This window comes from Serinus canaria, chromosome 2 (genome assembly GCF_022539315.1).
Source record: "Serinus canaria isolate serCan28SL12 chromosome 2, serCan2020, whole genome shotgun sequence".
NCBI classification, from domain to species: domain Eukaryota; kingdom Metazoa; phylum Chordata; class Aves; order Passeriformes; family Fringillidae; genus Serinus; species Serinus canaria.
In genome coordinates, this window is record NC_066315.1 from 8,305,700 (window position 1) to 8,330,399 (window position 24,700).

The 24,700-nt window shown below is 37.8% G+C and overlaps 1 protein-coding gene across 5 annotated transcripts in view; it reads left to right on the plus strand.

Moving 5' to 3' along the window:
- RBM33 (RNA binding motif protein 33) overlaps nucleotides 1-24,700 on the plus strand; it is a 102,846-nt gene that overhangs the window by 33,175 nt on the left and 44,971 nt on the right. For 4 of the 5 annotated variants that reach the window (XM_050970315.1, XM_050970316.1, XM_050970318.1 and 1 more), the window contains 3 exons: nucleotides 1,548-1,753; nucleotides 3,554-3,860; nucleotides 9,031-9,089. In XM_050970315.1, coding sequence (XP_050826272.1) covers nucleotides 1,548-1,753; nucleotides 3,554-3,860; nucleotides 9,031-9,089 — 572 coding nt within the window. The remainder of the gene's footprint in view (nucleotides 1-1,547; nucleotides 1,754-3,553; nucleotides 3,861-9,030; nucleotides 9,090-24,700) is intronic. The other variant, XM_050970317.1, reaches the window with a different exon arrangement.

A 24,700-nucleotide genomic window follows, 5' to 3' on the forward strand; every position in this document is an offset into this window, starting at 1 on the left:
CACCAATGTGCAAAAATGAAACAGGAAACTCGGGTAGATCCTGGGCTTTTAGAAGTCTGTCATGTTTGCTGTGTTCTTACAGGCCATCAGCAAGTTCAGAACTTTTAAAAATTGAAAAGCTCCTGCTTTGGAGGTGCTAAATACTTCTGAAAACTGGGACGTGCAAATTTAAAGTCTTTGCAGCTCAGTCATGCAGGTAGTTTTTGTAGCAGAGTAAGAACAACTGCTGCAGAGGGAATGCTCAGTGCTCACCCTTTTCTGCCCTTCTGTCAATCCTCAACTTCAAAGACTAAGAGAGATTACTTATGAAGATGTTTAAGATGGTGGTGGTTTAAGTAGCTTTGGCCTTTAGACTCAAAAGAAATTGTTAGAGTTTTCTAATTGATTTAGTTATGTATTCTTGGGAGAGGATATCTTGTGGTGTGGAGACAGAGTAGTAATGTCTCCTGCCAGATACTAATTACTTTAATTCTGATAATATGGCCACTGTGTGTAGTATTGACAAGTAAATACCATATTAATTCAAAATATGCTTTTATTTGTCACGAGTGTATTTGGTTTTGGTAGTTTAATTTTGCTTTGTTAGAGGCAGCAATCAATACTAGGGGTAACAAAGGATCTGACTAGCACATGGCAAAAGATTCAGCTCCATGTTTGATTTAAAGTTTATATAAGTGAGTGAAACCTGGTGAGTGGTTCTGCTTATACTTTCATGGTGTGTTTTCTGAAGTCTGTTGTAGACCTTTACTGTATTTTCAAGTAATTTCATTACCTGGGTCTATTACTGCATAATTTCTTGCTTAATGTTGTCAGCATTGTCCAAGCAAATTTGGACAAATTTGTCATCTTTGCTGAGTACCATGTGTTTTCTGGTGTTTACCTGTGATGTGAGTTGGGTGGGGGTTACCAGCAGCCATGTGTTTGACTAGACCTGAGCACAGATTTTAATGTGTGCTCTCTCTTCAGTGGAATTGCCACTTGTGAAGTACAGTTGGTTCTTGAACTACAAACAGTAAAACAAAAATTAGGTAGTTACATACTAGAAACACTTCAGCAAGCAGAAATTCCTTCTTTGGAATAGACCAATGTGCAGAAGAGTCTGGTGCATAAAATCTGTTTATATGGAAGACTCAACAGATCCTTTACTGTTGAGTTTACTGCAGATTGATTGTCTTGCCTGACATCTGCAGATAAGTGAGATGTTAAAGATAACAGTACTTTGAGGGGAGCCACAGCCTCCTCTTAGAGCATAAGGCAGACTTCAATACCATCTTGAAAAGGAAAACAACCAAACCTTATTGTTCCTGTTTGTTTCGTTTATCTGCTGCTTTTTGCCTGTGCAGAGGACAGAAGTATCTGTGCTTTTTCCTTTTAAAGATGTCTTTAACAAAATGTTAACATGCCACCTAAAGGAGATCAAAGTGCCTGCAAATTTTATGTTAGTTGCAGGGATTCTTCTGTAGTTCTAGCAGTGTTTTATTTGTCATTGTGTTTTCCACCTTTTCAGCACAATGCTAAAATAATTTTCCCCATTTCTTTCTTGACAGAGCTTTCTGCAGAAGCCCAAGCAGCACTCCGTGAGTTCGAAGAGAGGGAAAGGCAGCTTAAGCAGGGGCGATACGGCTCCAGGAGAGGAGGGAGAAGAGGAGGCTCAGTTATGTGCCATGGAATGGGAGACCAAAGGAGAGAGAATAATGATAGGGGAAGAATGAAGGATCACAGGCCTGCACTGCTGCCAAACCAGCCATCAATGGTACCTTTCAATCCTTAGTATTCTTTGAGCATCCTTACAGGAAGTTGTGGAGAAATGCATTTTAAATCACGAATCTTTGCAAAGATGGAATATATATTCCAGTGCAGACTTTCTGCTCTCTCAGGGCACTCTTAAGCAGTATGGGCTTTGTGTGACATGATGATTGTAAAGTATGTGCTTAGTCCTGTTACTGGCTTCACCTTGAGCAATCTCAACACCTCCAAATGAAAAGTGCATTTTGACTGATGAATCATAGTCAGACTTATCTGCTGGTTTGCATGAGGATGGAGGAAAAACTGAATTCCTCTGAGAAGTCTGCATGCAACATGGAAACATGTTCAGTCAGTATTATTTATAATGTAGTTTAAAAATATGATTCTGAAAAATACTTCTTGGGTTCTGTCAGGGTAATATTTTTGCTGATACTTCTTTAAAAAATATATTTGCATATAAGCTATGTTACTGTGGAGGTAAATAAAACCCAAGGACAGTAATCAGCACTTCACTACTAGATAAGTTATTAATTTGGGATTTCAAATGAAATTTAGCTTTGTTACTACTTTCTATTTCTCTGCTGTGCTTTGTATCATAATATTAAAACTTTACTTTTTCCATCAAAAAAATCTTAAAAAACCAAAACCATCTCCAGCAAGTGATCAAGAGGTCAATACTTATTTTTGTTCACTGTCATAAAATATACTGGAAGCTGAGATTGTAGAACAAAGTCTTTATATATCTTCGCAGGACAAGGTCATCTGTGTTAAACAAAGGTGATTTTTTCCAACAGCAGTAAGTAGGTGCTGGTCACTGCAGGAGTCAGTGGATATCTCAGTGCTTGAGAGCCCTGCAGTAGTAAATATTGTGCTTTTTAAGCAGTGAAAGTTGAATTTTTTTTTCTGTTTTGCTGCAGTCCTTGCAATCTATTTTGATTTTAAATGTAAATATTTTTGTGTTCATCACAGTGTCTTGTGCATACTATGTAGCTGCTTTGCTTTATGTATACTGAAAGAAACAAGAAAGTCTGTCACACCTTTTGTTGCTAAAATGCTGCCTCTTTGGGTCTCTTCTTGCACTGCCACTTGGAAGTTGCTGGTCTAGGACTGAGCTCTAGTAACAGTGACTTGAGAGACAGAAGAACGTCACTGAAAAGAGACACTATTATTATTTTTTTATTAGCACTGATTTTGGCCATTTGTTTCTGAGAGTTGAGCAGCAAGAGACTTTTCTGTGTTTGGAAGGATACCTTTAAAAGATATCTTCAGATGAGTTTTTTCTTCAAGCAGTATGGATAGGTGTGCTGCACTGATATTGAACAGTATTTGAATTTGTGCTGCACTGATATCTAAATTTGTATTTTGACTGTTGTTGCTAGTTTTAGGTCTGTTATCTGAGAGAGGGTCTTGTATACATGAGACAAGAGGTAGTGGATTTGTTTTGGTACTAGGACTCAGATTTCTAGTGATCTCCACATAAACCTTATTGCAGTTAATAACACTGACATATGCAGAGCCCTGACTATGAAACTAGTCAGTTTCACTGTTAAAAATGAGTGAATGTGTCTGCATTCCCTGTGCTTCTTTGCTCTTTGTTGCCTTCTCTTTCACATAAATGTTTTTGATTGCTCCTTTGCTTTCCTGTGCTGATGGTTTTTAGTGGATCCAGTTGATTATAGGGAAAATAAGTTTCTCTGTTCATAATTGGCCTTAATTGTTCTCCAGAGATGTCTTGGTTTTGTGCTCATTTATGTCAGGATATTTTAACTTTAAAGCCTAGTGACTTTGTTCTTTTGTCTGACTTTAGACTCACTCACAGAGGTTAATTCCAACACACCAGCAACCTGTTATGAGTCTGTTCCAGCAGCAACAGCAGCAGCAGCAACAACAACAACAGCAACAGCAGCAGCAACAACAGCAGCAGCAGCAACAGTTACAATCTCTGCTTCCTTTACAGCATCAGCATCATTCTTCTCCTCCTCCAGGGCTACATATGCCCCCTCAGATAGAAACACCTCGAATAATGATGACTCCCCCTCCAGTGACCCCTCAGCAGCCGAAGAACATCCACATCAATCCGCATTTCAAGGGGACGGTGGTGACGCCTGTACAAGGTGAGCTTTCTGAACACCTTGCCAGTCGTGCAAGTGTGACTCATCTCATTCTTTGCCAGAGATGGAACAATTTGTTTGTTTATCACTTCATGGAAATGTGCTTCAGGCTGCTGGTTTTTTTTCTTGAAGCTTGAAACAAATGTTTTGCCTGAAGTAAGACATAATGTTGTTGGACTGTGGCCAACTGAACAAGCAAAGCCTTTTCAGCTTTTACCATCTTTGCTATTCTAATGTAACGCCTGAGAAGAGCAGGAAAATGGAAACTGAAAAGGGCTTGTGCTTTTCAAAAAACAGTAAATGTAATTTTTCAAAACTAGGAAAATACTGCAATTTGTAAATTTCCCAGGACTGTCTACAGTTTTGGTGAGATGGTACTGAGGCACTCATTGCAATGTAATTGGTCTGTGAAAGATACCAGTTGCTGTCCTTTCTTGACAAGATACTTGCCCTCAATTCTCCTTTCACAGAAGCACATCTCTAATTGTTTTGATTTGCAGACAGGTGTTTCTCTACGTTAACACAAACATTTGGGCTATGCTTCTTAGGGTAGCTCTCAGCAAAGCTATTCATGGTACTGCTTATTTAGGAAGTGTTTAATCCCAAAGAGGGTTAAAAAAGATACCTGCATAGCACTGATTTCTGATTATGTTGGGAGAAGACAGACTAAAGAAATACATAAATATTTATACATATTTGCCATTAGGTTTTCAGTCTTTCCCCCCCCCCCCCCCCCCCCCCCCCTTCACATCAGCAGAACTCCAAGCCAGTGCTATCTTTGCTTCATTGATTTGACCAATGAAAAGCAGGAATTTGTCAGGGAAGAATATTGCTAGTGTATGGAGGTCTGTTTTGCTGCTCACATATGGCTTTGTCAGAGAATTTATTTTGCTTTTCCCTGTGGTGCTTCCCACAAAATTATGCATCAGGACAGATTATCTGGAAACACTCCAAAAGAATCTTTACTTGTGGATTTGTACCTTCTGTGCAGTTTTCTAGCACCACCAAAGAAAGTTACTGTTTAATGAGAAGCAAAAATTGCTCTTAGACTATTCTAGATGCCTTTTCTCTGTCCCTGTGAAACAATACCAGATCTTTTCTATCTAGATAAGCAGTAATGTGATCGTAATCCTGGGAATGGCTACTGAGGGTTTGTGCTTTTGCCTAATGTCAGAAGTATCCCAGTGTATTTTCTTCCTTTGTCTGAGGAGTCTTTTTTCTTGTTGCTGGGCAGCTTCACGCTCTTCTCAGCTTTACCACTATGTCTGTGACACTGTAGCTTGCAGGTCTCTTGCTTGATCTTGTTCACAGTCTGTTTTTCAGTCTTTATGCACATCCTCATTTCCAGAAAGTTGTGCACCTCCTGCAGGTTGGGAGATCTTCAGTACTGGATTTGTAAAGGGGAGGGTGTTCCTGGGTTTTTTTAGATCTTACATCTACTGACTTTATGTGCACATTCATTTCTTAGCTTGTAAAAGTTCAGGTGTTCTCTTAGACTGAGCAGCCCTGGAGAGTGAGTGATCAGTTGTTGACTGGTGTTGAAACCTGCATTCAGCAAGGACATTCTTTGCTCTGTGTATTGATGGCAGCTGCTTCATATGAAATCCCTTTGTGCCATACATTTTACTGAAAGAGTCCTTGGCAAGACTACTGAATTTGGCTGCTAATAGGTATGCAGCATACTATTAAATACGATCTTGTAAGTCACTGTAGAAATTTCATTTCTTGATTAGAGAGCATGTATTGGAAGTTGAGTTTCCTGCAGTGACTGAGAGTAGTGGCCATCTCAGTTTTAATCTGTAGCAGTACAGTTCTGTTTCATGAAAGTAAACACTTGCACACGTAAGGAAAATGTGAAAATGTGTTGGAAATTAGGAGCTTTCTGTAGATAAATGAGCATAATTCTAACATCTTCAGTGGTTTTTGCATTTAAGGTGAATTTTAAAGCAGTCACTGCAGGCAAATGATAGAAATTCCAGCGTAAGAAGTGCTGTTCCAAGCTTCCTCTTAAAAAGTCTTCCTTTAATCCATCTACTTGAAGCCCCAGTAGGCAGAGACTGGTGGTTGGCAAGACAAGGATGTGTTTCACTTGCAGCATCATTTCTTTCAGGCTCATGGGAAGGATGAGAGATCAGATTGACTTTGTGTTCTTGATGATGGCCTGCCCCTTCTGGGCTGAACATATTTCTAGATACATGAGGGGCTTTACACATTGGAGAATACAGTCAGATAGGTGCAAAGTTTATTTGGATTCTGTTGTGGAAAATGTGATGCCTGGAAGCTAAAAATGCCATGTCTGGAAGTGCATGATATGCATACTTAGGTTCTGGTAATTTTAATGGTGTGCTGTCATGTTTAATGTAGACTGGCATTTTTTCCTCTCTAATTTTATGGCAGGATAAAGCTCACACACTTCTAATTGTCAGCACCAGGGACGCTTTTCCTAACTGCAGATCATAGAAATTCACTTTTTAAACATCTTTTTGGTTTGAGTTAGTCTTGAAATGCATCAACTGTATCAGTATTTTCTAAACCTCCTGTAAATTGTTATGAAATTTTCATGTGAATAAAATACCATGTATAAGAGCTCTGAGTAGACAGCTACTTCAGCCTGAAAAGGAGTAGAAATACTGTTGAAGAATCCTATCATTGGCTTATTCCTTTGATGTTTCAAAGGCAAATCTCCTTACAGTGGCCACCATCTCCCTGCCCAGCCTTGAATCTTGATTTGAAAAAAGTAGTTACTTTCAAGTCAGTTTTGTTTCAAATGGATTGGTACTATTTTTAGTCTTTAAAGCTTCATAAATGATTAAGGACTTGGTCTATCAAACCCTTAAAATATGAGTCTCTTTGGATACCTGCTGCAGGTACTGTGCAGTTGGTGTTCAGCTGTGCCTCCTGTGGCATTTGAATCCCATATATTTTAGCTTGTCTCATAGTTTTATCTTTTCTTTGTGTCCTATTCTGCAAATTACTTTTGAGTTGTAGGTAGCAATTTTTGCTGAATGTGTGTCCAGACTTGAGTATGATCAATTTATTAGTGCAGGAGAACTGTACACAGATGCACTGTGAAGTACTGATTTAACCTGTGATAATAGGTGTTGCATTTTTCCCCTTAAATGTTTATATTACAAGTAACTATTTCAGGGATCCTGTGGTGCTGCCAAAATTGACATGAACTAATGAGCAGTTTATGGCAGCTCACTATGCCATTTACCTTTTGAAAACTGTTTGGTGTCTTGGGAACAATCACGTTGCAATTCTCCTGAATAATCAGTGTGGGAATTGTTTCTTCATCGTTTCCAGTATAGTGTTGGAATTTATAGCAAGAAGCAATTTAATCTTCTTAAAATAGTGTCTTACAACATGCTGTGTATTATTTTTGAAACATACTTTTCACACCTATGGAATATTTGACATCAAGAAAATGAGGGCTTGAGACTTCTTTGCTGCTTAAGCAAGTGTCCAAGGATTGAAAGGGCACAGAGTTTGAACTGCTATCTTTCATGAGTATTAAATTAATTTGTTGAAAATATATAAATATATGAATTTATATGCTACTGCTGGAGGCAGGATACTGAAATAGACTTCAGTTGACATTTCTCTACATTTCCCACCTTATGCTATTTTTCTCAGTGCCTCTTTGACCTGTAATACCTGAACTATTTTAGGACTAGGTCTGTCAAGAGCATCTTACCAAATTTTTTCTGTGTGGCCGTGGCTGTTTGATACTGACAGATGTTCATTAGAAGCCAGGATGAAAATATTCCAGTCATTTTCTGGTGTAATGTGATCCAAAGCTTGCACACAGTCCTCCCGTGCTGAAAGATTGCTGCAATTAGTTTATCCCATCAGTCTCTCAACCAGCAAACCACAAGTTCTTAATGAAAGTGGATAGAAGCCAGACATGGACATGAACTGAAAAAAAAAAACCACTAATGCATTAGTTCTTGTGCCTTGGTTACCAAGGGAAAAGGGATTTTTGAGGCATCTTAGCCAACTTCTGTGTTGGGAAATGCGCCCCACTTCTCTCTCAAACTATAAGCATTTCTTAATATCTTTCCTGGTCTGAAGTGTCACACAGTAGCTGTCTGCAAAGTCAGTGTTTAACCCTGCCTGGGAAGTGTTTCCCTCTCACTTTCAGAAGTGCTAAAAACAAACTGGAGAAGAATCTTGCTAAAAGCTTTTGGCAAATGAGCAAACATATTGTGTGGTTGAAAATGCTTTATTGAACTTCCTTGGCCTTTCATTTAACATGGAAATGTTTGCATCTTTAACTACTTAAACAACTGTGAGAGGAAATAAAAAGTGCTCTGGAAAATAGGAGAGCTGTTGTTACACTTTGTATTGAGATTGGAGTATAGGTTCAGTTCCCAAGATGATCCAGCTGTAGCACTTTGTGCATTTTGCTGTAACATTGAGTAAATGTTTTGGGAAATAGCTTTTTGTGACTAGCATTTCAAAGTGCAGTTGTAAGGACAAATCATCCATGTTAATCCTCCTGAGATACTAGTTTTAGAGGTTATTTTTTCAAGAAAAGGTCTCCTGATTCTTCTTGGTATCCCTATGCAATCACTGTCTTTCATCTGAGATCAGCAGTTCTGTGATCACAGTTGCACACACCACTGTGGTGGCAAGGCCAGACAGACTAAGTAGTTTTTGTGTGCTGTTAATTGCAGCTGCCTGCCTCATTTTACCCTCATGAACAGTGATTTTTACCAGTTAGTGTCTCTCATGTCCATGCTTCTTGTGGTAGTTTGGTGGTGAGACTGGGAGATGCCTAGGAAATGTTGAGTGGCATGAAGTTGAGAAGGCAAATTAATCATGTATCCTTCTATTTGAAACGTGAAATTATTGTTAGTGTCTCTGTCAGCTTTGTCTAAGGGATGTCTTTGGCTGAATAACTATTCTAGTTTGCCTTCCTGCAACAAGGAGCAATTTAATTCTGGAAAAAGCAGAACTAAATTATGTAAATTAACTAGGAGAATCCTAATTGCCCTGTTGCATGTTGTAGGGGAGGGAACTGTTGGTTAAAGTTAATTGTAGGAACTGTGACATGTGAGAGTAAAAGTAGCAGATTTTAATCGTGGCTTTTTATTGCAAATGCTTTTGGAAATAACTACAACAACTCTTAGGTAAAACAAATAGTGTTAAAAGGTGCTTCTTGTTTCAGTGCCCTTGCTGCCAGTTCCTGCCCAGCCAAGACCTGCTGTAGGACCCCAGAGATTTCCTGTGAGTAGCAGCTGTTTCTTCTTCTCTGATATGGATAAGCATACATTTGCAAGGAAATATTAATATAGCAAATAAAAGCTGTTCTAGTGAAATATAATTTTAAGGATTTGTAAATATTGACAATACACTCTGCAGTTGAAAATGTTTGTTAAAAGCTTAAGGTCAATGGATTTTTGAGAGTAGAATTAATTCTGTTTAACTGTAAAATTGTTGAACCAGTCTCTCCAGTGGGAAAGGCATGAATGCATCTTGTCTTAAGGAATATGGGCTTCATTTTATTACTCGACTCTTTCTGTATAAATAGAATCCTTATTTTATTTGATATAATAAAAGGCTATTTGAAATAATCCCTAAGCTTAAAAAGCAGTAATATGTATTTATTGTAAAATGCAGCAGTCATTTTTATCATTACTAAAGGTATTTCAACACTCTCACATTTTTTTATATAAAAAAATAGAACTGGCATTGCATGACCTTGCTTTCTTTTATGTTTCTAATTTTGAAAACAAATCAGACACTTAGCTGCTTCACTAGGCTAATTACACTTCATAATTTTTTTTAACTATGAATGGAAAGAGTATATGCTTCTAGAACTTTTCTCATAATTTCAGTTTTGTTATACTAAATTTCTAGTTGAAATGGTTAGCATGGTATTAAAATAAACAAAAGAACTAGGTTGCAATATTACCTACAGTATTTTCAAGTAAAAACCTGTATATTATACTTCCCAAATATATAAAACACACAAAAAATGTGTTGATGTGTGCAGTGCTGAAGGAGGAAAATAGATGTCTGAACATCTGTGTAGTGTCTCTGGCATAGAGATCAAATGTGCTGGAAAGAAGCAAATTTCAGAAACCTGCTGTGACTTTTGATTGCCCAGTGCAGACCTGGTTGTTTTTAATACAGAATACTTTTCATACAGGACTTATGACTGAGGAATTGTGATATCTGTATTTTGCAGAGAAACAGTCTTTACATTGCTGCATTTATCTATGAAGTCTTAAAAAATTAGGTTGTAAACCCACTGTTTAAGTATATTCATGTTATATCTTCAAGAAAATATTTTTGAGCTTTTTTAAAAATATTGTGGTTTTCAGAGGAAATAATTTCTTCAGCAGTCTCAAGTATTATGGGGAGACCTTATTTACATTTTGAAAGTAGTATTAATTGTTATTTTTTATGAAAACAAGTGTCTTGCATTTGTTTTTCTTTGATACTAAGTTGATTTGCCAGTAAACACAATTTGGGATGGAAAATAAATTGGAGGATAAGGAATATCTGTAAAGGCATTGTAATTGGCATCTTTGAAGTGTGTTTACATCAGCGTAGAAAAATTGGAAATTAATTTTTATTTAAATTGAGTGTGAAATTAGATTTTAGTTCTGTTCACTTTTGGGGTTGCAAGTTGAGAAGTATTACAAACCTAACTAATCTAAATGCAGCAGTTTTTAAAAGGGAATAAAGTAAACTGAACATTTTTTGGTTGGATTCTTGCTCTTTTAGCCTGAAGGAAAAACTTGACTGCTTGCTGTCTTTTTATTTATATAAGCAGTGCACCAGAAAAGAGTCAGTGTAATTAAATTTTCCTAAGGAGGACGAGGAGGAGGACTGACTTAACTACGAGGGTCTGGCACTGTCACTTGGTTGCCCTGACTGTTTTTTTTCTACTTCAGCAGTAACATGCTGCATGACCCTGAGAAAGTTGCTCCATCTTTCCATGGCTCACTGACTTATACAGTGGACTTCCCCTATGAAGTACTTTATAAATTTTGCATGGGTTATCAGTCATATTAGGATTAGGAATTAAGTGTCACTGTGTACATATTTCATGTTTGTTTTATTAAATGTAGTATGTTAGCTCTTGAGCTGAAGACAAATTTACTTTCTGACTAACGTTTTATCTTGCAGAACTACCTTTTTTTGCTGTTACATGTCAGATGCCTTTGTGCTATTATAATTCACTTGTTTATGTATAAATGTTGACTTAAAGCAATGCAGCAGTGGTTAGACAATTTTGACAAGCCATTTGAAAAAGATCAAAGACTTACTCCAGACTATGTACAGTTCATTCAGCCATTTTTCCTATGTATAAAGAATCTCTGGATAGGTAATAACTTGAATTTGCTCCTGTTTTTAAGATTGCATAATCAAAGGATAATAGTTAACTGATTTTTCTGATTGCTTTGCTTCTAAAAGATAGTGGGGTTTGAATCAAATATTTGCAGTCTGCTTTCCCCTTGAACTTTGAACTAGATGGTTTCTTTTCATTGAATGTGACAGAGGTGGAAACATGAAGAGTAATTAAATTCTTGCAAGAAGAGACCAGAAGTGGGCAATGCCATAACTGAAAGAAAAATTTGTCTCTGAGTTTATGTCTAGGAGAGAAACCTCTCAGTGCAAAGAGACCGTGTGCTCCAAATATGGGAAGAACTTCAATCAGAGCTAATCAATTGTCAGTCCTAAATCTATTGGAAACCAGGTGTTGTTAATTTAGGGCTGATGAAATGACTTTGTAACCATGTAATGGTTAATTCTTACAACCTTCTGCAGAAGGATGTAATTGAAGGGTTGAACAAAGTTGTAATGAGCGTGTTAACATATGGTGTGAGACCTAAATTGTAGGAAATAATGTAAGGCTGTGTCAGGCAAGTGTTGATCAAGACTGAACCTGCTTAGAGTGGGGGCTGATTAAATTCTCTTAATCTTGAATCTCAATTTTAGTATTTCAAGGTAGAGCTCATTGTTCAGTTATTTCTTTCTTAAAACTTAACTCCTGGAATATTTGGAGTACTGGAAAAGATAAAAGGGAATGAATCTGTGTTGTGTACAAAGAGTTATTTTAACACTTACAGTAATCTTGAATCAAGCAATTTGTCTTACCTGTTACTCTGTAAGCATTTGAGGTGACTTGGTGTGAATGGTGTTTGAGAGCTGTTTGTAACTGACAGGGACTGAATAAATGGTGCATCTGAGGTGTGTCACATCTGAGAAACACAGTGCACTTGTGGGATCTGGGACTTAAGGGTGTGAATTGTTTGTCTGAATTGCACAGTCGTGGCTGTAGTTCACAGTAATCCTGTCTAAAAGCATGGTTTGAATTAACCTGGACCTGAGCAAGTGCCAGTGACATGTTTTCTTTAAACAGTTGAAAGAATAGGTTAAATAACCTCTTTGGCAGAGTCCTTCTGAAGGTCTGGCTTTATCTTCTGCCTTTGTTTTAAAGTGGTTAAGAGGCCTTTTCCAGAGTTCCTGTCCCAGTGTCACAGTTGGTATCTCACAAACTGCAGTCTACTTTGCAGACTGGTCCATTTACAGGAAGGTCACAAAAGCCTTTGTCCACAGACTGCTCATATGCCTCTTCTGAACTTTCCTTGTGTTTTCTGACCAATTTACTAATTCTTGTGGATGCCCCAGTGCAGGGGAAGGAGCCTGGAGGGTTTTATATTACACAAGAGGGACCACTGTGATTTCTGTCCTTCATCCAGTGTTTGTTTTCTTGGCTAATTTCTCTTTCAATTCCTGTGTTCTGTGAAGAAAGATGGGGTATAACAAGGGAAGAGGAGATTAAATAGAAAATGGAAGAGGTATTTCAAAACATTTTATATAAAGGCTGCTGCTAACTGACTATTATAGAGGACAGAGCATTAGTGAGTGTGAAGCTGGAAGTTAAGGGATGAAAAAATCTGGACCATCAGCTTAGCTGAGTCCACCAGAACATTCCATGTCTGAAATATTTCAGTGTTTGCCTGAAGAAAAATGTATAGAAGCTTTTGGCTTCAGACATCATTTATTTAACTTACGGACACTGAAGTAATAATACTACATGACACATATGTGCAGTATTACAGAAGTGAAAGAAGTGTTGTCATGCCCACTTTGGGGTGGAATGTGGCAGAGGGAGGGTGTCAGTGTTCTTCAGCCAGAAATTGTAAGGTATCCCTGGCATCCAGATTTGTGGCTGGAGTGTGGGGCATTTGGAGAGAAGAGGGAGCTGGGGAGAACCTGCCTCTCACTGTTAAAGGCAGAAGAGAGGGATTCCTCTGGTCTGAGGCCATTCCCCCTCTGTCCGTGACCTGGATCCTCCTCTGCAGCTGCTGCAGAGAGAGCAGAGCCTGTTAATGGAGCTGTGTGCCTTTGGCCAGGAAAGCTCTCAGGAACTTGGGATGAATTCTCATTCAGCTGTTGTCCTTAAGCTGTCACCCTGGGTGTGGTGTGAGCTGGGCAGGTGCTCAGCCCACAGACACCTTTGGTCCATTTTGGTCAGCTTGAGTTTCAGAGCTGAAGTTGGGAATAGTCTGAAGTGACACCAAGCACAAGATGAAGTGGCTCCAGTATCTACCTGACTAATTTGTGCCAGAAAGGCTTTGCTGTTTTTTAATACACAAAGCTTTTCTCTTTTGATAAAACTCCTTAGTGCACTGGGTGGGTGTCTTTCAGATAACTCTTGGATTCATGTCTGAAGTAGCTGAATTGTAAAGCATAAATAATGTTTTATTTAGTATTTTTAAGACTTTATCAGAATGACTTACCCTCAGGCCCTTGTGAATAGCCAATGTTTTATGTCTTTTTTTATTCCCAGGAGGTTTTGACATTATTTGCTTTTGGAACTTAGAACCTGTTTTTTAAATAATCTTTATCTCAAAGAATACAATTTTTTTTTCCTTAAACAGCAAAAACCTTAGTAAACTTTCTCCATGTTCTCATTCAGCTTGGTTCCACTTGATCTCCAGCACGTCAGGTGGTGTCTCAAATGGATGCTGTGAAGGGTAGTTCAACTACCTTGCTGTGAAGGTAGTTTTGGTTAATTTTTCCATCAGTTCTGGAATCAGTAGTTTGATTTCTGAGTTTTCAAGTGTTGTTTGTGTTCCAGACACTGTTTTTAAACACTTCTTTATTGATTTCATCTGTGAGAGGTTTTTAAACAAGTGACTAGTCATTGCTCAGAATAGAAGTTGCTGTCCTTCATGGTCAATTGTTTGAAACATTTCTTTAAAAAAATCAATATATTAGTGCTATACAAATTAATTATAAAAGGTACATTACTTATATTTTTTCCCAGGTGATTCTTGGACTGACAGGTATCACCCCACCATCATTTTAGCAAGCATGGGTTGGCTTAGTGGTATTACAGTGGGCCTGGGTCTGGAGCACCTCTTACAGGATTTAGAGGCAGAAATTTGCAGTGCTTTTGAAAACAAAACTCGTTGCAAAAGTGTTTGTTGTGTGTTGTGGGAAATGCAGATAGGGACGGAATTTTTTCAAATTCAGTCATAAGTTGTTACGTGTGAGTAAAGGTTTTTTTAGCAATTGTTATTAATGTGGACTCACAGTCCACATAGTAAGGACAAATTATAAAGAGTCCTGCATCAGACCACAGGCAGTCATTTAACTGATATTTGGTACATGTTTGCAGCAGTACGTGTGTAGGAGACAAACTGTTAATGGAAATAAAAAGCCACTTGTGTAAAAGACTCTCTTACTTCCTCACAATTATTTTGCTTTAGCTATGGCTTCACTATAATGAGTAACAATTAGTGAAATTTTCCCTCTATTGCTCTGTAGTAGTGGCAGATCACAGGTAGTGTAGAAAGCATTTTGTTTCCATTTAACAGAACACATGGTATCAGGTGGTGTTGATTGACATTTCTTGGATACTGCTTTACACAGCATTTCATGCAAATCATGTTTGAATGAGACTGCTGCATCAAATTACATTTCTTTCAGATTATAGCCCTTGCAGATGTGAGACAGAGCTTGTTCAGCAGCTAGCAAAAGGCTTTGGTTTTTAACAGGTACAGTTTTCACAACTTGATTGCAAAGCTCTGTAATTACAGCACTTAAGATATTGAAGGAATGATGGGCACTTTCTCTTATCAGATCTATAAGTAGTAGCAAGCAAATGCAGCGTGAGATCTCTCCAGCTGTCAAGTATTGTCAGGCTGCCATGGAGGGAAAGCAGTTTAAAATGCAGGTGACATAATACCCAACATCCTCCATTTGCTAGTGGCCTTCTGATTAATCACGATTACCATACATTATCATACCATCAAATTTAATCATATCAATGAATTCCCATCTGCAGGAGGAGCAGCAGCAGCTAAACATGATGGTAACAGCTATTAAATAAGAGAGAAATAGCTGGTTTCTAAATGCAGTAACCCTTTAACTTGTCATGTTGGCTCCAGTGTGCACGTGCTCTGTAGGCAGTAAAGTGGAGCAGAAAACTTGTGCATTTATATTTTACTGTCATTTATCTTTCTGTAAGGTGATTGCTGTTTAGCACAGCCAAGAAAAAGTAGTGTTGTTGATTTTTTTCCCCTGTGTTCATGATGGTAGATTTTCTTCAATCTCAGCTTTAGTACCTGCTAAACACAGAGTCACAGAATGGCTGAGGTTGACAGGGACCTCTGGAGGTCACCTGGTCCATCCCTCTGCTCAAGCAGGGCCACCTGAAGCCAGTTGCCCAGGATCATGTGTGGATGGCTTTTGAATATCTCCAAGGAAGGTGCAAGGGCTCAGGCACCCTTACAGTAAAAAAGTTTTTGTTTATCTGATATATAGCTTGTACTTTGGTTTTTGTATATTTCTGTGAATGGAATGTGAAACTTTTAAAAAAGCCATTGTAAACAAAGCCCAAACTTTTATCAGTGCAAAGAGGGAAAAGTGTTATGCGTGTGCTACTTTGCCATTAATTAAGCACTGTTAAAGAGTTACTTTGCAGAAATCAAGACTTATAAAGCAATCCAATTAAAATATAGAGTCTGCTGAGTACAATACAGTAAGAGTAATCTAGAGCTTAAACACTGAATAGAGAGCTAAAATGTATCTATTGTAGTACTAGAGAGTATGAGATGATAGTATAGTTATCTTAAGCTATTTCACTGAGATGAGTAAATGTCCTTTTAAAAGATAACAGTACATTTGTGTCATCATAATATGAAAACAATATATCTATAAACTGGTGTTTGTTCACCTTCTGTGCCTTCATTTCTAGCTAATTCTTTGAAATGTTAAAAGGAAAGTGCTTCATTTTATTATGAAGCAGTAAGTCACTACTGTTACAATAAAATAAGGCCATTCAGAAAGATATTTTGGGTTGACTGTAGGGTACCCGAAAATGATGAAAATCTTCAGCCTTCTTACCCAATGCGTGAACAGTACTTACAGGCATGCTGGGAAACTCTTCTCACATCAGTGTGTTCGTAAGGTCAGAGATGTGCAGAACATCTCAGAAATGAGATTTCCTAACAGAACTAAAAACCATCAATCCAGTAATTTGATTACTAACTAATCAGGTCCTTTTCAAAGTCCAGGTTAGCAGCAATTCTCATTTTTGTTTTCTATAAAGCTGCCTGCTTCTTCACTTTTTTTGTAGCAACCTGACAATTTTTGTTAAAGAGAGAAGCATCTTCCCCAGGTCCCATTGAGGTTCTGAGATTTGTTTTTAGGTAAATTGTAACTGCACCTTCAAGCTTGGAGTGTAATATAGAAATTTTGAATTTGATATTCATAATCCAGTTTAATTGTAGCCTCGAATTGTTCTAATTGTTAGTGACTTGCAGGCCACCAAGATACACGTAAATACCATGATACTGTTTCTGTGGAGTAGTTTCTTCAAAGTGCAAGGGAAGATCTTATCTCATTAGTTCTGGCAACAGGAGGGGTTCCTAATTCTTTACACATCCATAAAAGTGTTAGTTGTCAGCACAAAATGTGTGCAGAAGGATTTTACTGTCTTTTACTAAATGATGATGAAATCCTCGTCTTTTAGGGGAGGGTTCGTTGTTCTAAATGACATTGTCTCTTACACTCCTTCCCCAATTTGTTGTGTTGTACTTGATCTTAAAAGTTAGAGGGTACCAAACAAAAAGTCATGCACTCTTCTACACCCCACTCCTGCAGAGGATTGCAAACTTAAGTGAAACTGAATCTTCCAGATTAATTAGTTTAACAATGTAGTGTTAAAGAACTTCCTTGGGTTTGTGGTTTGAGAGGTTTGGGTTTACTCTTCCCTTCAGTCTGTGCAAGTTGCAACAGCTTGTCTGTCACAGTATTTCTCATTATGGCCTGTCTCTGCTGGGGGCACTTTTCCTTCATCCATACCAAGTAGGTGGATGGGAGTGTGGTTATTTTGCACATCAGCACTTTAAATCAGGAATTTAAATCTAGAGTTGGGATCTTGTTACCAGTGCATTTTCTCTGTATTTCATTAAGGACTCTCTGAAGCAGAAGTTCTCCTTTGGAGAAGTGGTTGTTAATGGGCCCGTCTCCTTTGGTGCTTCTCTTAGAAACACACTGAAGTTGGGAGTGGTTTTGTCTGCATTTGCAATATGAATCTCTTCCTGCTGGATGTATTGCTGGGATGCCCTGAAACTTGCTGAAAAGGGACACCTTTAGTATATAATAGTTCTAATTTTTAGCTTTAGTCTTTTGAACTGTTAGGGATTGTCAGTCTGCTGGGAATACCCATCTCTGTCTGCATTGCCTGTGTTACTTATTTTAGCTATTTGATCATGAGTTTGCTTAAATAACAGGGGATTCCATGCCTCTCTCTCCTTGCTTGTACTGGTTTATCATGTTGGCTGACATGGTAATTCTACTTTGAGACCCTAAACAGTGAAGTAGAGCATCGGTGATTTTTCTTACAGATGACCTGGACTTCTGATTCAGTCTCCTAACACTCTTTCTTATCTCTTGGGAGTGGTGTAGTGTCAGAGAGGAGCTTATCCAAGTTGTGTGGTACGTTTTTCTATTAAAAATTACTTTCAGCTCAGGTGAAAATATCAACCCATTCTCTCTGACTCAGTCTGCCTGTAATGCCAGGATCTGTGCAGTCCACAGACTTGAACCAGTGCTTGGCTATCTCCATGTTATCCCCTCAGAAAATATATTCCAGAAACTTTGAAAAGATTCATATATGGGTAGCATAAAACTGTTGTTTGGACTTTTATGGGCACCTGAACTTTTTCTGTTCATGATTGGGATGAATTCAAGGTGTGTCTTTAATATTAGGTGATATTTTCCTAAGTCTTTTGAAAAAAACGTGGTGCTTGTTAGGTTTTATTTCACCTTGATGGACTTACATGATTGTCATAGACATCAGAAGAACAATACTGAATCATTAAAACTGTATTTAAAAAGTATCAAAATTAATTTTATAATAAAAATTTTCCATGAGTCATTCCTTTCTGTATGCTGTGCAAACTAAAAGAAAATACTGTGAAACTTGAAGACCCATATTTCCTGGAAGATATGGATACATATTTCTACTTGGAAATTTTTGAACCATATCCAAGATATATGAGCAGGGTTTCCTACACAAGAGGATGAAAAGTCAGTTTCTTGCACAGGAGGTAGGCAGTTTAGGAAAGCTTTTCGAAAAGTCTGGGGGCTGCTGAAATAAGAGGATTAACATCTTGTGACAGATGGCTATAGTTTTAATTGTCATAGGTTATAGTGGTCATTATTCTTTGCATTTAAACCATATAAGAAGAATTAACTGTGTGGCCCTGCTTAACTGGCAATGGGGTTCTCCTAGCTCTTTGCATTTTAAGTGAGATTAATAAGTGAAAACATGTTGTACAGGCAGGGTGTATTTTATTGAAAGATTCATGACGTTTCAATGACATTGTTAAGGTATTTAATTAGTCTCATGAAGAAAGTGGACTGACCCTTTTAGAGAAGCTGATAAATCATATAATAGCTGTTAGATCCTCTTTATTCCTTGCTTTATAAGATTAACTTTGTGCTAAGCAATTTATGCTAAGTTTTCCCTTTTATTGGTAACCAAAGTTATCTGTGCTTCATGAATAGATTATTGGCGATAACATCATGTAATTAACAAGAGATGCAGAAAAGTAAAAGTACAATTTGTGTAAGAATTGTATGAGAGAAAATGTTAATTTCTTAACTAGGAAGGATATTTAAAGGGATAAAAGGAAGGCAAAATAGTGCAGTTCTTTGAAAGGATTAAAGTAACCTTATCTCGTGTTCTTTCAGAAGGTGGGATTGCATGAGTGTGTGAAAGTCATGTTCAATGAGCTATTCACAACTCTAATGAATTGTAGACACAAGTTTGCATTACCTTTTTCTTTTTCCAAAAGTGATTGATGAGGTGTAGGTTATGCCTTAGCTATACTGAATAATTTAAATTAGTAAAAGGGGAAATTGTACAACATGCAGTTATTCAGAACTGTATAAAAATGTCAGTCTGAAGTGCAGTAAATTATGGTGTGTGTGGGAGGAAGAGTGGGTACATTTTTTGGTAAGAGTAAACCAAATCAAAGATTTAAGACAAAATACCTGTCAGTAGCACTTCACTGTGGTGTTATCTTCTCTTTTGAAGTATTTCTGAAATGTCTGTGATGGTGTTCTCTTAAGAAATCTTTACAGAATCCTATTTCCCGTGTAATTTCCTTCTAGACCTCAGGTCTTCTATTCTTAAGCACCACCTTTTTTCTTCTTGAATTTTCAAAATAAAATTGTATGAGGATACATTAAATTACGGAGTTCAGAGCTTTCCTTAAAAACAGGAGAAGATGCAGTTGTCAGCTGGGTCATTCTTATGGACATTTGGTAGCTGTCATGGTAACCATTTCTGTATGAATGTGAACCAGCATGGTGGGATCTCACTGGGAAGGCACATAAATTTTTGTCCTTTCCCTCAGTGTTAGAGCTGGCCCCAATGTTGGACTGAGATGTAGAACCTTGGAGCCCTGGCTGATTGTATGAATTTGCAATTTTCTTTTTTAAGTTGGAACCTGTTAGCTTAAAAATAGGTGTTCTGAATACTGAGTAAGGAAGTTTCCTGAAAGATTTAATAATGGTGAAGTAATAGTTAAAATGTTTTTTGCAGGGACTCCTGCTGATATGTGTACTGAATACTTGGGTGTAATTTGAAACTGTCCGGATAGCAAAACCATGAAAAATGGGAGTAACTACTGTGCATATAAAGATTTATTATGCATCTATGTTACAGTATGCTTATTTTATCAAAAAATAGACCATTATGAAACCTGGCTATTGCACCTGCTCTTCATTAATTTTTGAAGTTAAATAGCTCTGAGTGGTCTTTTCCACCAAATACCAGAGGGCACTTAGAGGTTATTAGCAACAAATACTTGCTGAATGTAGAGTTTAACATTAATGGTAAAATAATCCACTACTAAAATTGTAGTTTAACTACTGTTAAACACACACAAAAAAAAAAAAAAAAAAAAAAAAAAAAAAAAAAAAAAACCACAAAAAAAAAAAAGCCCACACTCAAAAGCTTTAAGCAATGGAGAACTGTTATGTTACTTTTTAGGACAATTTGAATTTGACATAAGTAAAAGTGGAAGTGGTAGTGCTGTTGTATTTCTATTGAATTGTAAAAAAACATAATGCCATGTGAGAATAATAGACAAAGACCTCATAATTAGAAAAATACCCATCATAATTGACGTATTTTCTTCTTTTAAAAAGAGTAATGTGTGTCTGGAAGTAGTTGAATGTTAGAGTTTTCACAGGGAGTGTGTGATATGAATCAGTTGCACAACTGAATTCCTATTGGAATTATCCTGGGAGCTTTTTCAGAAGAAAAATCTCAGCAATGGAAGATATAAAAATAAAAGCTTCTCCCTCCCTGTTTATACTGTTGTTTAGCAGAGAAGTTTTTATCTTTAGGGATATTGAAGCAAAGCTGGTTTAGGAAAGAAGTGGAGGTCAGTCTATCATGTCTGTAAGAAGGGAAAGAATCAACCTAATTTTGATTTTTTTTTTAGAAGCAAACATTTGTAATTCATTTTTCAGCAAATAACAAATGTCTTTGCAATTAATTTTGCATGATTGGGCTTTGGTTATCAGCCAAGAAATGTGATCAGTCATAATTTAGTAGTTTTTCAAAATGTCAGACGCAAAGTTAAAATCTGCTCAGCAATCAAATAAGTAGATATTTTTTAGTGAATCTGGAATTTTTAAAAGTGGAAAAAGCCCCAGAGTTCTTCACTGCTAGGGACAGAAAAAAAGAGAGGCCAATAGGAAGAGTTCCAAACTTCAGATATTTCCTTCTTGTTCTTTCTTGGACTGTTTTAAGAGTTATTTTGACCCCAACTTGTGTTGTGTCATGTACTTATATGACATATATTGCTAACTAGAGGAAAAAATTCTTAATCTATCTTAGTGAGCATTTTGGGGGATTTTTTGATACCAGCTTTTGGATAACAATTGGATACCTGTTATTTTATGTTAAATCAATGCAGGTATTTAGAGGGCACTAAATGTTTTGATTCTTGAAATCTGCTTTGATTCTTGTTTAAGCTCCCTGTGATATTCTGTACCAAAGGCTGGACACCTGTGGTACAGAAGATTACAAGGAGCTTGAAATCAGCATTGCTACAATTTTAATAGTAAAATGTCTTGCTGGTTATTAGTTTGTGGGGTGGTTTTTTTTTTTTTTTTAAGTGTGAGCTTTCTTGGACTTAAAATGACCTTGTATTATTCATTGGACTTAAAATGACCTTGTATTATTCAGTTCTAAAATTTACCTAAAGCTTATTTCATAAAGGTTTCTTTCTTTATGAAAGAAATAAAAAGCTGCTCTCAGTGTGTGTAATACTAACAGACTTTGGTGGCTTAAACCAAGATGTTGTGCTGGTTGCTGGCCTCATTTTGAATCATTTTGGTTGAAATTTTCCAAATATACTTTCATTCCAAAACTGAAATGGTGGAAAAATACTTTTGTGCCCATGTGAGTTATTTAGAAATGTTTTGTTGTTGCTCATTTGCCAAGGAAGAAAACTGAGTTTTGCTGCACTGAGGATGTTTCAGTACATAAGGGCTGTGTGAAATTCAACAGGACTTCCCATGCATTTGCAATTTAGGGCTGCCTTAGGAAGAGACAAATCTGGGCATAATAATGAGGGTACAGGTTGGCAAGAGAGGGAAGGCTGGTACAAAGAATTGTTTATTTGAAACAAACATACTGGATTTTTTTTCAACCTGTGCCTGCTGCTACCCTGGCAGGAAAAAGAGGGGAGATGGCCTGTGTAAGTGTACAGACAAGGAAATCAGGGGCTGAGTGGGGCAAGTAGGAGCTCTTGACCAGCTTGCCACTACACAAGACCACCAGCTTGGAGTCTGGAATCTGGGATCTGGATCCATGCTGGGATTAGGAACCAGTGGCCAGAGTGAAAGACGTGATGGGGATGAGAGAATGTATCTGAAGGGAATGAGCTGGACCAGGAGAACAAAAAGGCAGATTGGGCAAGGAATTAATATTGAGGAAGATGCTTGAGACCAGGTTACAAATGAGGTTGAGAAGCAGGGATGGCTGCTTAGGTTGTAGCCTAAGCCTCTTGCCTTTCAGCCTAGCACTTAATCTGAAGTCTGGGAGTGAGAGGAGAGACTGATAAGGATCTGTTACCTCAACAAGGGCAGAATACATGGAGTTTGGAAGAAGCAGGTAGAGGAGACCATGATCACTGCACTGCCATTTGGTGCTTGGAACCAAGCCCAGACAGATCATTGCTGCTGCCAGTTCTTCAGCTCGGATGGCAGATATGTGACACTTAAGATTTATTAGCCCAGGTTTCAGTAAGTTTCCACGTAATTTGTTTTTTGCTGGCTGTTTTGCAAATTACTAAGATATGTGTAGACATATGTCTAGAGAAAACTAGGAGGAATTTGAGAGCTTCTGAGTCAAGCTCTCTGAAAATGGGGGAAAAAGGTTGTCAAGACCATGCTCTGTCCCGAGATGCAAGATGAGCATGTGACTACGTGCTGTAAATCAGATGAGAGGTTAAAACCATCTTGAGTGCAAGTGTCCTGTTGAACTGGGTTCTCCCACGCTCCTGTTGCAATGACCTTAGGCATTATCCACTGGTAAACTAATAGCTAAACAGCTAAATTATAAATAGCTAAAAATGAGTGGGTCTGCTGGGTGCCTCCCTCAAGGATGTGCAGCATGTGGAAGGGCTGTGTGTGTATTCCCTGGGTTTGCTGTAAGAGCAATACTTTGAGAAATAGGCTTTTGTCACCAAAGCTTCTGAGCTGAGGGAATGCATCTAACCTTGTTCTGAAAGTAGCTCTGGCAGCTCCTATGTGCAGTGATGCTGGAGGTGTGGTTTGGGAGCGAAGGGTCAGGATCCTCAAGGTTTGTGTTCAGCTGATCTTTTGGCAGGCAGCCAGTGCTGTCCTGCTCAACACCAGGGAAGGGCAAAGCAGTTCAACATCCTTGTTCAGCTAAACCTGAAGGTTTTTATGGAACAAATAAATGTCACCTTTTTCCATCCCAAACAGCTCTATTTTGCTCCAACTGCTGTTGTTTGCAGACGGCCTGTGAAATTCAAAGGCAGTAGTCAGTTCCAAGGCGGCAGGAATATTGTGTGTTGTGACTGTTCACTTGCAGAAGTGTAGAGCTCCTCCTACAAACAGTGTGTATGTTATGAGGACTGTCATGCTTGAGTGTAATATAATGTCTTTTCACTGAATGAAATACCCACAGGAGACTGGCTGACTGGAAACAAGGGGATATAGACCCTTTAATCTCTAGGAATGATAATGTATTTACAGTTGATGGCTGTATAATGACATAAGTAGTCACAGTCTTGGTCCCAAATAAGAGGTTTCAGTATCTCACATATCCCCATTCAGGTGTTTCAGGAAGGCTACAGATTTAAAGTAATGGATCTGATCCTTGGTGCTTCTCATCTACTTATTTGGGCCTTGCCAATCCCAGTTGTATTGTGCTGGTAGAAGGCTGTAAAAGCAGCTCTGTCTTGTGCTGCTTTGATAGTGAGTATGCTCCAGGGCCATTGTTGCTGTGTGAGAAATTCTTATCCTAAAATTCCAGTCTTTGTGCAGTACAAATATGATAGGGTGAGACTGTGCATACCCTTGGTGAGGTCAACTCAAGAGATGAAAGATAAGCTACTGCAGCTTAGTTGTTTGGCCCTTTCCTGATGACAGTACTTCAGTCTAGCAGGGAGCTTTCAGTCTGGGATCTGTTTTGAAAAGCTTGTCTTCAGCAATGCAAGTTTTAAGTCTCAAGGTGAGCATCACATGTAGACAGAACAGATCTCACCACTGATTTCAGAATCTTTATAGAAAGCAAGGATGTTCACAGATTATTTTCATTACTTACTTGATTTACATAATAAGGAAATGGTTGAGAATACAATTTATGTGAAGCAAAGTTTACTCTGTCTATCACAGGTTGTCAAGGTATTTTGTCAACTTTTGATATAAAAGGAAAGAAAATTATAGTGTGAATTACTCAATTAAATGTGCCTTCTGCAGAGTTCTGGTTTTGTATTAACATACTGTTTCCTGCAATATGCAAAGGCATTAAAAAAAAGGAAAAAAAAATCCAGTGCCGTACTGGAAGAAAGAAAATTTTGTACTCTTTTCTTAAAGGGTTCAGATGCTAAACTGTGAATAGCCAGAAATGTTACTCTCTTCTAATTCTTTTAGAAAGATGATTTCTTTAATTTTCTGGATGTCATAAATTGTCCTTCCCCCCTTTTTTTTTTTAAGTAAAGCTGCTCCCTCCTGTAGCTTACATTGTGCTAAATTGATGATGAAGAATAGTATGGTTTATGAAGATAAATGTCAGGAATGTCTTCTAAAGT